At 38.6% G+C, this 16650-nt stretch overlaps 1 protein-coding gene across 3 annotated transcripts; it reads right to left on the bottom strand.

The window, feature by feature from the left end:
- Window positions 1-644: 644 nt before the first annotated feature.
- Window positions 645-15915, bottom strand: LOC149795116 (uncharacterized). Of its 3 annotated transcripts, none has more exons than XM_089964827.1 (4): window positions 15740-15915; window positions 6426-6595; window positions 4624-4762; window positions 645-3773 (listed from the first exon to the last, which is right to left on the bottom strand). In XM_089964827.1, the coding sequence occupies exons 1-4, from the start codon at window positions 15888-15890 to the stop codon at window positions 2713-2715; spliced, it is 1521 nt and encodes a 506-aa protein (XP_089820953.1). In that variant the 5' UTR covers window positions 15891-15915; the 3' UTR covers window positions 645-2712. The 3 variants fall into 3 exon arrangements, with proteins under 3 accessions (XP_089820953.1, XP_089820954.1, XP_089820955.1); XM_089964828.1 differs by lacking the exon at window positions 15740-15915 and adding an exon at window positions 9848-10076; XM_089964829.1 differs by lacking the exon at window positions 6426-6595 and having other exon boundaries at window positions 15740-15911.
- Between the last annotated feature and the right edge of the window lie 735 nt (window positions 15916-16650).

Genomic DNA, 16650 nt, shown 5'->3' with positions numbered 1-16650 from the left:
AAAGAGCCTCTTACGCGAGTGTATATGACTTGTTTACAAATCAAAAGTGCTGGTGTCTGCGTCATTGTTTGTTTACAATAGAAAGTAGTTCCTTTATTCACGTGAATGCTATATGTGTATTGTCGCGCGTTCAGTATCGGGGAATACTGAACGATTCCGACAATGTAAAGATAACGGGGAAAAAAATGAGCATATAATAATCTATATTACTAGTCTCTTGTTATCTATTTTTCTGTTTTATTATACTTTCTATTTATCAGTCAATCACACTGTGCTTAAGTAATGAGTATAAATGCGATTTTCCCGAATTATGCCAATATAATTTAGACTGGAATTTTCCCTAGCAAGTTGTAATAATTCCTCAAGATCTGCAATAGTTGGCATCTGTTTTACCTTAATTATCTGCATACTTGAAACATTAATAATCAATGAAAATTCCATGAAAATTAGACAAAGAAGTACAATCTCTTATCTGCATTTCCCGGGTTCTTCCTCCACCATTAATACTGGCCGCCATGTATAGCCTATCGTGTGCTGAAAAATGGCGTTAAACCCTACAACAACAACAATCTCTTATCTACAGTGTTCAAATACTGTGTAAGGTTTACTCGTTCATAAAAGTATTTAAAGAAAAAGAAACACAATTACATATGAAACAGATTTAATTAAATAAAAAAAACAGTCCAAAAAATTAAACTTTTTATAAAAGTAAATAGACATTCACTACAAATACAACTTCTTCACTTTGTATATGAAACTGTATACATCCCAGGGGGCTACAAAATGTTCCAACACAATAACCAATCATTGACAAAGATGAAACAGTTTGGAAAAAATATACTCTAACATTTGTTATATTTCTAAGAAAAGACTTTCAAAATATAAATAAATATGCAAATTACATTAACTAATTAAATAATTAAAATAAAACTAAAATGATAAATTATTCTACTAACGACAAGTCACTTTAAAATTCTATCAACAATCTGCTTCATGATTATAGGCATTATAAAATCAAAAAGCACCAATAAGAATTTTGAATTATTATTTTTTTATGATCTTGATGATGGTATATTATACAGGGTTAGAAGTGAAATTAAATTTTACAATTTCAGCTTTTTATTATAATTTGTTTTTCAAGGTTTTAATTTTTCTTTGCAGTTCAAGAAGCAAAGCAATCACAAAATCATCTCCATGATGATCATAGCATTTTATTACAAATTTGATAAAGAATGATTTTGATTTTTTTTGTTTCCTAGTAAAAAGAAACAAATTAATAAATAATTTAAAAAACAAATACCTGAAAGTGCCAAGAAAGTTTTGTGCTTTCTCTACCTCTATGACAGCCTCGTGAATAACTATGTGCAAAAATGCAAGGTCAGAGTAGAGCTGTTTTTGTTATACTTTCAGGAATTTTTAATTATTATTTTGGTTTCTTTCAGGTTTTTTCAGGTTTTTTTTTAGGTTTCTAAGGTCAACGTTAAATTTTAGGTTTTACAAAGTTTTTGAGATCAGCTTCCAACCCTAATTATAAAGTTCTATAGACATTCACCTGCCCTTAAATTAATAACAAGCCTGCATTTCAAAACTAATACAGTAAACTCTAGCAGTATTGTTTGTAACAGAATCATTTTCATCTCACACCAAAAAAAATTGATTGGAACAAACTAACCTACTGTTAATGGTACATTTGTGCTGCGCGCATAAATGATTGAGGTTACAAATATGTTCAAAGAATAATGGGAATCTGAATGAGGGTTAAAATAACATTAGGATGTAAATGAGTATCACGGGTATTAGTCCTAAAGTTAACAAAACAAAATCCCAGGATAAGATAAAGATCAAGCAACTGGTTCTTTTAACTTTTTCTGTTAGACCACTCTGGTAGCCTGAGTGGTTACAGCATCTGCCTTGGATGCATAAGGTCATGGGTTCAAACCCTGGCCAAGTCATGCCAAAGACTTATAAAAATGGTACTAGCAACTAACTGCAACATCATGCCCCAGTGCTAGACATCACTATAAATTGCCACACTAAAGACATCATAGCAATTTGACTAGAAATTGTTAAAGCTATGTTAAAAATCCAAATCACACATACACAAACATTATATCAAAACTTTTATGAAAGCCTGTGTATTCTGATTGGTCATGCCCATCCATCTGTGGATCCTCAAGCTATTGTGACCTGAACACAATCTACAACAATTATGAGTGAATAGATAACAACGAAGGTTTAGGATCCTGGATGCGAAACTTACGGCAGATGTGGTGGGGTAAAAGGTCACATTGGGTAATCAATGTGGTGGGGTAAAAGGTCACATTAGGTAATCAATGTGGTGGGTTAAAAGGTCACATTAGGTAATCACTGTGGTGGGGTAAAAGGTCACATTGGGTAATCAATGTGGTGGGGTAAAAGGTCACTTTGGGTAATCAATGTGGTGGGGTAAAAGGTCACATTGGGTAATCAATGTGGTGGGGTAAAAGGTCACATTGGGTAATCAATGTGGTGGGGTAAAAGGTCACATTGGGTAATCAATGTGGTGGGGTAAAAGGTCACTTTGGGTAATCAATGTGGTGGGGTGCAAAAGGCACGAGACGAATAAAAAATGAAAGAATGTGGATATCTGTAATGGCTTCCATCTCTAGCTTTGAAATCGATTAAACTTAGACCCTGCAACACAACATTCACTAATCATTAAATAAAGCTCAGCTAACTGAAATGCACTTCCAGGTCAAAATTATTTTTATCAGCAAAGCGTTGAAAGCTATTGCAGTCAGAAAGTGAAATCTCTCTGCAATTAAGCAGGGAAACAGAAGTCAAAATGTTCTCCCCTTCAAGAAGTTGCCATATGGCATCAGGGGTTAGGTGGTTACAATTCTCTACCTTCAATAGTTCAAGATCTTCCAAAGGGTTGTTCTGTAGGGCTCCGGATAAAACCGCAGTGTTAAAGACATCTATTCCGGAAAAGACTAGATATGTAAGGTGTCTGGCATTTGTCAGGAAAATCTGAAGCATCTCTGTGGACAGGTTAGATGTGACAGTTCCAAGAAACATAGTCCAACGCCTAAGCTTCAAAAAGGCAGATGTAATCATTTTGTTGGGTTGAGTATGTGACGGAAAGTTGATTTCATTGTATAAACCCTCCTCTATTCTAAGCACGAACTCTTCTAAATTGACACACTGCAGACCTATCAACCATAAATCTATGTGATTGATACCATCGAGAGTGAGTGAAAGTATACTCTGTCCAACTGATGCCAAAATCGGCAAAACTCCATTCTGGAACGTGAGTTGATCTCTGTGTATTCCACAAAGTTCCAAGACTCTGAGATGTTTCAGATGTTTAAGTGGCCCAAGGAAATCATCCCCAACATTCACAAATTTCACTTCTGTCACAAACGGACAGGAATTTATACTAAACTGAACACTCGATACATTCAAGTCTTGCATGGAACCAAACAGAAGCAAGTTACGCAGCCGGAAAACCTTGGTCATAGTATAACCATTATTTGGAACAATTCCTCGATCATGCTGCTTGTGCAAAGCCTCAAGTGCACCACAAACATCGTAGAATGAGAAGTGCTGCAGATTAGTAAGGTGATTCAGAAGGCTAATTGCCCCATTAATGGTGACCTTCGTCCCATCTAGATTGAGTGAGGTAAGTTCAGCACATCCTGGGCTATTGGAAATTCCACAGAGACTAAATGCCCCAGCATCACTGACATTACAACTTACGACACTTAGTTCTCTCAAATGCCTGCAGTGGTGTCCTGAAAGATAAAAATGGCTTCTAGAATGGTGCATCTCACCTAAATAACAGCAGACCTGAAATATTAAAAAGAGCTAGAATTGTGTGCTTCACATGTAAACTCTAATATGGTCCAACCTCCCTTTTTTATTTAAACTTTCATATGTACAGGATTTAAAAAAAAATAATGTTGTAATATAGCAGGCATTTACAAATCTTAATAGGAAATTTAAGAAATCTGTATTAAAAACAAAGGAAAAAATGTTTAACATTGCTTGATGGTAAATGAAAACTTTGTATGGTAAATGACATATATTACAATAATATCATATATGATGATGGTAAAATTGCAAACTTTATATTGAGATAGGAAATTCAAGACGAATCCCTCTCTACTCTGAAACACACAAACACAAACATATACAAAGAGGATATTTTTTTCCTACATTAATACCAGATATAAACATCATTTGGTACCAAAAACATCAATTTTAATGAGTGGTAAAGCCACAAGTTAAAATGTATACTTTTTGGTACCACAAGGTGAAATATATCTGGTAATAACATAAGAAAATAAACTTTCTTTTTTTTATATACCAAACATGCTACAAAATGGAAGCTTCTCGTTTTTGTAAATTTATATCACTTTCCGAGCCTGGTCATTTGAACATATGTCACTCAAGAAAGTGGTAGGACTGAGCTGACATAATCTGTCATAGTAAATTACATTTTTATCTGGATCTAGGCTGTTTGGAGTTCAATGTATAATAAACAAAAAAAAATATATGGTTACTTCCACATCTTTCTTTAAAATTAATTTTTACAGGACAGTAACAAGCAAATAAATTATGACGAGAAATGAGACAATTTACCTATAACACTCAGGACCTGATCGTTACACTTCGTGACAGAGAGATTCAAGGCCTGTAGTTGCGGTAGGGCACGCACCAAATCAGCCAATGTCTGACTTGCAATGCCATTCAGGTGGGACAGATTCAAATGTGTTAATCTCTGAAGATAAGAAAATGTATATTTTTTTATTATTTTACACGGTGAATCATTGGTTCTGTAACATAGCCTGATTCCAATCATACTGGCATACAAACAAAAATCATATAAATCATGTCAGTTAAGGTAATTCTGAATTCGTAACATCTCAATAAACATTGGGTAATTTATTAACAAAACAAAACTTGCATGCAAAAAATACTGCAAACTGATTAAAATTATTATCTATTTATAGATCGAACATGGCAACTTTACACAGTCAGTGTCTTGTTGACTTTTCAATTCTCCAATCAAATTAGTGCTTTCATACTGCTGATGGTGAAAAATGATACCTGAAGCATATAGAATAGATCAGCTTCACCTGTCAAAATCTGAATCCATCGATGCCAGGATGCTGCTAAATTTGGTCAAATTTTGTTGATTGGTTTCTGAGAAGTCATTTCAGGATTTTTCTATTTTTAGTAACAGCAGCCATATTTGATGGTGGATTAGCATCATTGAAAGAAACATTAATGTTAAATTCAGTCAAATTTTATTAAATGGTTTTTGCAAAGTCATTAATAAGTTCTTTGATTTTCAGTAATGATGGTCATATTTGAGAGATGTTTTACATTATTTACACTGCTCTGGTGACCTAGTGGTTAGAGCGTCCACCTTGGATGAGGGACGTTGTGGGTTTGATCCCTGACCAAGTCATACCAAAGACTTACAAAAATGATACTAACAGCAGCCTTGCTTGGCACTCAGCATTAAGAGGTTAGTGTTAGGAATGGTTGGCCTGGTATCAGGATAATGCTACATGTCTGCGGCAGGATGCCCCATTGCTGGACATCACTATAAACTGCCACACTGCAGACATCGTAGCGATATGAATGAAAAATTGTTTAAGCTATGTTAAAAATCCAAATCACAAACACACAAACATTATTTGCATTTAAGCCATGATGCTTTTTGTCAAATTAAGTCAAATTCTGAATAGTGGTCTTTGAAATAAAGTCATTTAAATGTTTTTCTTTTTTAAATAATGGCAGCTATATTTGATGTTGGATCAGCAACAGCTGAACAAATATGAAAAGACCTTTATACAAGAATGATTTCTGTCAAACTTGTTTGAAGGATGACTATATTCCGTGGTGGATCAGTATTGTTTGAATGATGACTATATTTTATGGTGGATCAGTATTGTTTGAATGATGACTATATTTCATGGTGGATCAGTATTGTTTGAATGATGACTATATTTCATGGTGGATCAGTATTGTTTGAACAAATTTGAAAGAGCTTCATGTCATGTCAAGATACTCTCCATCAAATTTGAGCAGTTTTTAAAAGTTGTAAATAGCATCTGTCAATGGACAACACATGATGGATGACACATGAAGGATGAAACAATCACTGAATTTGGTTGTACAGACTGGTGAGCTAATAATCAATTTAACTAAAGACTTATTATCTAAGAATAATGTGTGTATGTGTGATATGGATTTTGGAATGACTTGTCCCGGGTTTCTAACCCACAACCTCCTGATCGAAGAATAATGCATTATAGAGTATGAACATTCAAGAATACTGAATTTTTGGACTATGTATCTTTTCACATCTTCCATACAAAAAGTTAGACTCATAAAATCTGAGCTTTTTCCATTAAATATCGAACACAACTCACCCTGGACTGCCACTGTAGGATCTTAATTACGTTGTCTCTACCAGCCACTGCCCGTGAACGACTGAGATCAAGGGAGGTAATTACTGGCGTAAAAAGCAGATGAAAGTGAGACTTTTTTAAACAATTCATATCATCCATGGTGTCCAGGAGTTCCTGTATTAATGAGTTTGCTGAAGAAAAAAGAAGTTTTCTTGTTTATATAATCTGAATCAACTGTAGTCATAAAATCTGACAAACCAATTAAAAAAATATAAACATATTTCATCTGAAATGACTTAAATTGATCTTACTTGTGTAAATCTATTCAAGATAAACAGATAAATCACACAGACACAGACAGTGTTTAGGAGAGAGTTGCTCACCATGATGTATCCAATGAACCCCATCAACCTGAGCAACGTTGTTTTATTTCATGTTTCAATCTCTCCTCCATACATCCCCCACTAGTAGGTACTCATTCTCACCCAAGAGCGTGACCCTGGGATCATAATATAAAAATGTGTCATTAGACACTCCTTCCCACCCTCATACATTGGCACTTGTGTCATAATGCAAAAAATGTGTCTTAGGAACTCCTTCCCACCCTCAGACCATGACCCAGGGATCATAACGCAAAATGTGTTGTTAGGTACTCCTTCCCACCCTCAGACAGTGGCACAGGTGTTGTGATGCAAAAATGCGTTGTTACATACTCTTTCCCACCATCAGACAGTGACCCTGGGATCATAATGCAAAAATGTGTCGTTAGATACTCCTTCCCACCCTCAGATAGTGGCAATGGTGTCATGATGCAAAACTATAATTAAGGTACTCACCCCCCATCCCTAGAGCTTGGTTCAGGGTATGAGTACCTAAAGATGCATGTTTGAATTAAGACCCCTGGGTCACCATCTGGGGGTGAGTGTGAGTATTTAAAAATGCACGAGGTAATGGACAGATGAATGGTCAGAATGACAGATGGACAGATGAGAGAATTACATTATCCCCTGCAAACGCATGTAGAAAATAATAAAATACAAATGAGTTTCAACGCTACTTTGCCACCCTCGTTTACTGTGCCCAAGCTTCTTCTGATTCCACCCACGATCACTGATGCTTTTGTCTGACACTTTTGTCTTCCAGGATAAAAACACAAAAAATATTTTTGCATTGCTTTTTTTTAAAATACAAAACATACTTCCCTGGGTACAATGTATGTTTAAATAGAACAAAGTTAAGGATTATGGTAATTTGCATATATTTACAGAAGTTTTACAAAATATATCTTTATACCAATAATATATTAATTTTTCCTAACAATGGCTCTTGAACAGAAGCAAATGTAGATAAGTAAGACCAATACAACTGATGCAACACAGTGATTTTCTTTTTCAAGATAGTGCCACAAAGCGAAGTTTGTTGTTAAAGATCATTGAAAATCTCTATAATATAATTAAGAATTGATTACAAAAAAAGTGTGCATTTTTAGTTACCAAACAGTCTGTTTGCATTAACTTGCAGAAACTTAATCAAAAGCTTTCCTTCAGCAACAGCATCCAATAACATTGAAGATGTTGACTCATCATTGAACTGAGGAAAACACTTGGTATTTAACAATACAATGATGATTAATGAAGAATGAAATGATAGTGAACATCAGCTCATCTACTTACGCAAAAGTGTTAACAGTAGCATATACTTTAAGCCAGGCTCATCAAGTAAAGGGAGGCAACTCTACAGAATCAGGTACATGGAATATCATTACATTATTTAGTTCCCTTGCAATACTAATTACAACAAATTTGAAAACATGATAATAAACCTTATGTCTCTAATGAAATCTATCTTAAAGATGACTTTCTTCACAAGAAATTTTAATCTTAATAAAAATGTTACATTTAATTGCCTTCCAGCAAACTAAATAGCAGTATTAGTTGAATATGACAGCTCTGCCTGCCCCTTCAAGGCATGATAGTAAGTGCTACCAGATTCACTGAGATGTAATTGGTAGCTATTCTTTATAACACCATTGTACCAAGCCTTTTTAATACCTAGCCAGTTGCTGGGCAAGGTGGACTTTTTAATGTAGTTTTAAAAATGTTCCAGTCATATCACTATGATTTCCAAAGTGAGGCAGTTTACAGTTATGTCAAACATTGGAGCATCATGCCACAGACATGAAGCATCATGTCCCACCAAGTTATATTATCCTGACACGAGGCTGACCAGTCCTAAAACTAACCTCTTAATGCGGAGCGCCAGGCGAGGCTGTTGCTAGTATCATTTTTATAAGTCTTTGGTATGACTCGGCCAAGGTTTCAACTTGCAACCTCCCGCATCTCAGGTGGACACTCTAACCACTTAGGCCACCGAAGCAGTGTTGGGTTGAGGACTACCTAAATCTATTATCATCCCAGATGTAAGCAACAACACAAAAACTGAATGCACTGCCTGGAAGAGTTTATTATAACTGTGGTTGGTGTCAATGCAAAATAAAGTTGTACTATTTTCATGTGTCCATTTGTGGGGAAATTTCTTACAAAATTGTCAAAAATAAAGTAAACTCTGATCAGGTTCATCATAACTTCTCCTACCACAATTGTTAGAAAATTTTATTCAAACTTTGTATGTTGGACATATCATCAGTATTGATGTGCAGTATCGTTTCGCTTGTTTTCTCTTGCCAATTTTTGGGTGGAATCTTGTATAACATTTTCCAAAAAGCAGATTTTTCCAACCATTTTTGGGAGAATCTCAGTTCTTTAATACTTCTTCTTTCTGGTTGGTGCAGATGTATAATAGATATACAGTAAGGTCTGATTGTTTAATCTAGCCCTTTTTTGAGTGATTTCTTGAAACAATTGGAACATAAAAGAATTCAATTTGTCATTGCTCCTCATCCATTTTAAGTAACTTTGGGGACACTTCTTGACAAAGTTCTGAAACAACTGAGCTTACTAATCGACCATAGTTTTCTTGCAACCTTGTGCAAGAATATCAATGGGCACTTACAGATGTTCAGGAAGCTCTAATGTTTCACTGCTCCAGTTATCTAGTGACTGAAGAAATATACCTTGCTTGCCATAGACAAACTGAAGCATGTTCAATAAACATACATGCATTACAAAGATAACATATTTGAGACTGCGTGTGCATCTAGTATTCTCTGCAATATTTTTGTTTGTAGTAGAGGAAAATAATCACAGAGATGAAGGGTCTGTCAAATCTTTTGCCAATGTTCAATACAGTATTTGGATAGTAACTGTTATGAATGTTGCCTCTCCAACATAATTGTCCAAATATCTACAACATAGGGTGAGATAAGTCAAAGAAAACATGAGCTTCTTGTGTTGAAAGATTGTAATGCCATGTTTGTGCTACCATATACTGAAATTATGTAAGCCAATGGACTAATAAGTGTACTAGTATGATATATCATTAACCTTGTTGTTGTTGTTGGCATCCGTTAGTCTCAAGAGATGATGGATGGAACTGCGCCCATGAGAGATGTCCCAGTTGGTGGTTGTGCAGCATCTGCTGTAGCTAAGTAGTCCAATGTGGGAGCGGCAGTCCCTGCTGCACTTGCTGCACCTGAAGGTTGCATCAGGTGTTGGTTGGAGCTGCTTCTTCTTCCTCTGCGATCGTCTTTCATCAGCTAGCAAGCGTTGCTTGTCCTCTCCGGCTTTCAGACCAGTGATCAGAGCATGTCGCCAGCTTGATCTGTCTAGAGCGCGCTCTTCCCAGGTGTTGACATCGATATCAAGGGCTTTCATGTCGTGCTTACAGACATCCTTGAAGCAGAGATGTGGCCGTCCAATCTACCTTTTGCCAGAGGCGAGTTCTGAATAAAGAATGTCCTTGGGGATCCATCCGTCATCCATCCAATGTACATGGCCCAGCCATCTGATGCGGCGTTGGTGGAGGAGTGTGATCATACTTGGAATATTGGCACGCTCGAGTACCTCGTTGTTTGTTACTCGATCGCTCCAGGTGATCCCGAGTATGCATCGGAGGCATCGCATGTGAAAGGCGCTCAGTCTTTTCTCTTGTGAGGCGTGCAGAGTCCAGGTTTCACTGGCATACATGAGAATGCTTAGCACGCATGTACGTTACACGGTGATCTTAGTGTTCATGGTCAGCATGCTGTTGTTCCACACTCTCTGCAACAACCTGGAGAGAGTTGTTGATGCCTTTCCGATCCGCTTGTTGAGCTCAGCATCGAGCGAGAGGTTGTTGGTGATGGTAGAGCCAAGGTACATGAACTGACTCACCACCTCAAGTTTGTAGTTGTTGATGATGATGCTTGGGGGGGTCTGTGTCCTGAAATGTCATGTTTGTTTTCTTTAGGCTTATGGTTAACCCAAACTCATCGCATGCTTTAGCAAAGCGGGCCATCAGGCGCTGAAGCTCAGCTTCTGTGTGGGCGGCTAGAGCAGCATCATCTGCGAAGAGCATGTCCCTGATGGTTACTTCATGCACTTTGCTCTTTGCCTTCAGTCGTGCCAGGTTGAACAGTCTGCCGTCTGATCATGTGTGCAGGTAAATCCCTTCTGTGGACGTCCCAAAGGCGTGCTTGAGCAGGACTGCGAAGAAGATGCAGAAGAGCGTGGGGGCAAGGACACAGCCCTGTTTAACTCCACTGCGGAAGTCAAAGGGGTTGGATGTTGAGCCATCGTACTTCACTGTTCCTTCATGTCATCGTGGAAGGACTGGATCATGCTTAGCAGCTTTGGAGGGCAACCAATTTTCGCCAGGATTGTGAAGAGTCTGTCTCTGCTGACCAGATCGAATGCCTTGGTGAGGTCTATAAAGGCCAGGAAGAGGAGTCTGTGATGTTCTCTGCATTTTTCCTGCAGTTGCCTGACAGAGAAGATCATATCAATTGTGGACCTCTCTGCGCGGAACCTGCACTGCGACTCTGGGTAAACTCTGTCAGCAAGCATCTGCAGTCTGTTCAGGATGACGCTTGTGAAAACTTTACCCACGATGCTGAGAAGTGATAAGCCCCTGTAGTTGTTGCAATCGCTGCTGTTGCCCTTGTTCTTGTACAGGGTTATGATGTTAGCGTCTCTCATGTCCTGAGGCACTGCACCCTCATCCCAGCACTGGCAGAGAAGGTCGTGCAGGTGTGTGAGCAGCACGCTACATCCGCACTTGATAAGTTCTGCTGTTATGCCATCCTTCCCTGGGGCTTTACCTAGGGTCAGTTTCTCTAAGGCCTTCTTTAGTTTGTCTACAGTAGGTTTCTCATCCAGTTCGGCCATGAGAGGGAGGTTTTCAATGGCGTTGAGGGCATCATTGGTCACGTGGTTCTCTTTGGAGTACAGTTTGGAGTAGTATTCCACCCAATGCTCCATCTGCTTGCCCTTGTTGTGGATGGTATCGCCTGTGGCAGACTTCAGTGGTGCTGTCAGTTTCTTTGTGGGACCCATTGCTTTCTTTATTTCCAATATCTGCTGCTGACTGGATACTCTGATAGAGCTGAAGCCAGTATTCATTGGTACACTGCTGTGCTAATCTCTGCACTTTGCTTCTGGTAGACCCGTATGCCTGTAGTGTCTTCTGGCAGGGGGATCGCTTGTATTGCAGGTGAGCACTGTGACGCTTTTCTATGGCTGGCATGAGTGTGGCAGAGTTAGCCTCAAACCAGTCATTGTTCTTTGTTTGCTTCTTACCAAAGATCCTTGTGGCTGTGCTGTATACAGTCTCTCTGATGTGATCCCATCTTTCTCTGGCACTGCCGTTGGGGGGTTCCGAGTCAAACATCTTGGAAAGAGCATAGGTGAATTCCTCAGCCTTGTCTGGATATGATGTCTTGCTCACATCAATGCGTGGTTGACCCTCTTGCCTAAAGCAGTGGATCTTCTTTGGCTGAAGCTTCATTTTTCAGCACACCAGTGAGTGGTCGGTGTCGCAGTCAGCACTGTGGAAGGTATGGGTAAGAAGCACACCCTTCCTGGCTGACTGTCTTGTAATGATCAAGTCCAGCTGGTGCCAGTGTTTAGACCTGGGATGCCTCCAAGACACTTTGGAGGATCTTAGTGTGGAAGCGTAAACGATGATCTGGTTGACAGGCCTGTTTGTGGTGTGGAGGTGGAGGGATAGCAGTCTTCCATTTCCTTGTTGGCAGGGTTCTATCATCCCCAGCAGAGTGTTCCCGACAGCAAATCCAACACCAAACTCTCTGGCTTCATCTGCACTCTTTCCTTGCTAGAAGAATGTGTAGTTCTTTTCTCTGAGGGACCCAGAATCTGGTAGTCGTGTCTCCTGTAGTAAGGCGATGTAGATCTGGAGCCTTGCAAGTTTGTCGTTGATGACTGAAGTCTTACGAACATCACTGATTGTCTGGAGATCATCTGAAAGCCGAGTCAGGATGGTCCGGACATTCCAGGTACCTAGCTTGAGGATTGAAGTCTTCTTTTTTATTTTTATTTTGTTATTTCTTGGTGCAGTGGTTACAGTCTGCTTGTCAGGTACTTGCCGCGTACCTTAAGCCTTATGCACCCAGCAAGGCAGGCGAACTGTGGCGGGACGGCACCTTATTGGCTGGGGGCTGCCCAGTTTGAGGCGGGTGGTAGCTGTCCAGTGAAACATGTTGGTCTCTCCCACCATCAGAAGCAACCCCTGGTGTCTGGCTCTATGAAAATTGAGCAGTGACTTATAACCAGTAAACTGCTGCTTCCCGTGCTGTGTCGATGCTGTGGAGCGAAGCTTGAGTGTCCTCTCCAGGGTGCAAGCCTGGGCAGGGTGACATGGAGAATCACCTGTTGCCCATGAAGCTGATCCCCCCTCTCCACTCAGCTGATGGATCCAAGGGAATAGAAAAAGCCGATATGTCATGGCACCAGCTGCATAGCACGAGTTGCCGAGATGACACTGAAATCAATGCCAAGTCGCCTTAGGGACTCTGTCTCTGGATTTTCTGTTGGGGTTTACTCCCTTAGCCTTTCCCATGAGTGAGTATAGTTGCAAGGCAGCGAAGGTTTGAATCAGAGTTGACCTTCTCCTAGATGGGCGACCACCCAAGGTTAACGAGCCCCATCTGCCCTAAGCATCTGGTTTTGAGGCGCCAGAAGCTCACCTGTCATCCCTTCTCCAGTCAGTTTAAACAGGTTCTGCCACACGTGAAGGCCTGGAGCTGGATTTGGCTGTCAGAGGCTCTATCAGACGCAAGCCATTGGGAGATTTCCAAGGGAAGTGGATGCTTATCTCCCACATTCGCCCCCCGCGATGACAACCCTTGAAACCTTGAATCATTAACCAGTCTAAATATAAATATATCATCAACTGTTCTAGAGATCTCACCAAAATATCCTCAGCCTGTAAGGATTTTTGCCCTTAACATGAATTGTAACACTTTTATTATAATATAGTACATATATATTATATAAGTGTTCAACTGTACCTGCTTAACTTTTTCATTGTTGAAACAAGTTTAAAAACTCAAAATTCTTAACAAGTTAAAATTTTACCAAGGGTGAGTGTGTCAAAATTTATTTATTCCTGGATGTACGTCTATGGTTTGTGCCCCTGAAATAAATCCCATATGACGTAAACTTGGATCTGACAATTAGGCTAAGGTATTATTACTGAATCTGTTCCTGTAATTAACATTAATTAATTAATTATTAATATGTAATTTATACGTGTATCTGTAATATATTTCATTTTTTCAAATGCATATAAGCTGTAATAAAACACTTACAAGTATTGATAAAAAAATATCAAATATTTCTGTTGTGGGTTTCCCCCTGATAAAAAGGTAGAAAAAACTAAAATGTGAAAAGGTAGAAAAAACTAAAATGTGAACAAGCGGCCCTGACCTGAACAGCCAACACTCACTCCAAGGCCACAAACTTGTCTGACATTCCATCGTGTTTTGTTTCATTCAGATTGTAGTACATATTTAAATTTTATTTCATCGAATATTTCTTAATCAGCACTCACTGTCACTGTCAAAGAAAGGTACTGACCCAGTTGATGATATCATGATCTCGAAACAGGCACTGCAGGTCACAAAAAACATGGGGCATGAATCAAGGATGGTGTCAGGTCAGAAAGGACTGGTACTGAAAAGGTCCAGGATAAAAAGACCTGGTCCAGAAAGGCCACTAACGGGTCAGAAAGGACCAGGACATAAAAGGCCCAAGTTAAATGGGACTGCTTTAATAATAATAATAATAATAATAATAATAATTTTTTGAATTTCACAGTTTTTGTGTCCTTGTTTTTAAATAAGACTATATCACTTTCTCTTTTCTTTTTTCAAACTGAGAGTTATTTCAAAGCTGTATTAACAATCATTAGTCAAAATCATTGCCTTACTCTTGCTTTCTTGCTGTTTTCATTGTCAGATCCATCAAGTATTTCTGTAATTTGTTTTCATTAAGTGTTTGGTTTCCTTTTCAGTATTCAGTGATATTTCACAATAAAAAGGATTTGATATTTCCATTGACATTTTTTTCTATATATATATATATATATATATATATATATATATATATATATATATATATATCTCAATGCGATGGTAATCGAGGTATGCCGAAGTATGTTCATGTTGGGGGATACGTTTCTTGAATGAAACGAAACATTGCTTACAGTTCCAATAGACATAATATATTTGTATTTGTTTTGTTAAAGAAAAATATTTCAACTTAACCCAATTTTGGCATTCCCGGATTTCATCACTTTCCAGCCAAATGAAATGTAGGCCAATGAAACTTGAAAACAGGTCCATTTGTGACAATTTAAATTTATTAGAGAAAAGACATCCAAGTAAGTAAAGTCTGACTAAAACATTATGACTTTACTTTGTTGAAAAGCGACAATTTTTTTGTGCCAATTGTGCAAGATATTCCTGAAAATTTTACTTTAATTACGACGTTAGTCGACATCAAAAAAAGTCACACAAGGCTGTAAGACCCTGACGCCTAAAACAAATATCAGCGTCGAGGTCTTATATGTAGGACTAGTTTTGACCCTGAGCCCTGTTCTAGGCTACAAACTGCAACAGTAATGTTTCACAAAATAATGAAAGCCAACAGATTTTGTTTCAAGTCGGCTACGGAAGGCATCTGTACTAATATTAACACAAAGGTAAAGAAAAGGCTCGAGATCGGAGATGGGGTATCGTGATTTTTAGAGGTATCGTCGACCATCCTAACTTCGTGCCCATCCTTCATCACAGGGATTCGTTACAAAGAAAATTAGGAGTATCCGTCAATGAATCAAGGGATGGGAGGTCAAAAGGTTAGACCTCCCATCCTTTGATTCATTGACGGATACTCCTAATTTTCTTTGTAACGAACCCGTGTTGAAAACTAAGAGCTCACTGAAATAATGGAACGGCCCGATGACATAAAGTAGATGAGGCATCTCCGCAAAATACTGATTGAAATCTTTGCTCCATATCTTGTCGATGTTTCTAGCTATACTTCTTAAACAAACTGACTTTAGCTTTGTAACCTCTCTCCTTTTTGGCATATTTGTGAAACCGAAATTAGCTAAAAGTAAACCGGAAATGCTATATCTTCTGCCGCACGTAGACAAGAGTCAGGTCCCGGAATATATGAGAGCCAAACCTTTTAGTAATTAACACCTCGCTGACACATTCAAAATTCAGGAAACCAAGATATAGAGACGAAATTGTCTTTTATATAAAAAATGGCGATTGTGTGAGAGCGATGTATGTATCGATCATGCAACAAAATCAGCCTACTACAGTACTATATAGATCACTGAAAGTTCCAGCTGCAAAGAGATCTTCGATTTTACGAATAAGCTAATGTCAAGGAATAAATGTACTCCACTTCTAACGAACTTCTCTCAGGTCAGCGTTCCTGATCCATTTGCGAATTTCTTCTGTGACAAACGTATGATCCAGAATAAATAAGCTTTACAACAAAATGTCAATTGACTCATCGTCACCATAAGCAACAGAGGGGGCGAATCCCACAACTTTTAGAAGCCTCCAAACGCCGAAATAAGCCCTTTAAAAAAGCGCGTTGACGCTTCGTAGTAAACGTAATTGTCGCCGTTGTTGCTGCGTTTTGTTGTCGTCGTCCCCAGAAGGGGTGAATCCCACAACTTTTAGGAAGCCTCCAAACGCCGAAATGGAGGGCTAACCCTACGCCGTTGTAAACGTAATTGTCGCCGTTGTTGCTGCGTTTTGTTGTCGTCGCCCCCTCTGCTGCTCTCTATCCAAAATTTTTATCTAACCCAACTCGATACCGTGTTCGAGGAT

This window comes from Sinohyriopsis cumingii, chromosome 7 (genome assembly GCF_028554795.1).
Source record: "Sinohyriopsis cumingii isolate HCF-2022 chromosome 7, ASM2855479v2, whole genome shotgun sequence".
Classification (NCBI taxonomy): Eukaryota; Metazoa; Mollusca; class Bivalvia; order Unionida; family Unionidae; genus Sinohyriopsis; species Sinohyriopsis cumingii.
The sequence above is the reverse complement of the archived record's forward strand: the minus strand, read 5'-3'. Positions and strand labels throughout refer to the sequence as shown.

Coding starts and splice junctions, on each gene's coding strand:
- LOC149795116 (XM_089964827.1), bottom strand. CDS start 15,890: ATGCCAAAAAGGAGAGAGGTTACAAAGCTAAAGTCAGTTTGTTTAAGA. Junction 6,596..15,739: donor CGGGCCGTTCCATTATTTCA/GTGAGCTCTTAG, acceptor TTTTTTCTTCAG/CAAACTCATTAATACAGGAA. Junction 3,774..4,623: donor TCAGGTCCTGAGTGTTATAG/GTAAATTGTCTC, acceptor TTTATCTTTCAG/GACACCACTGCAGGCATTTG.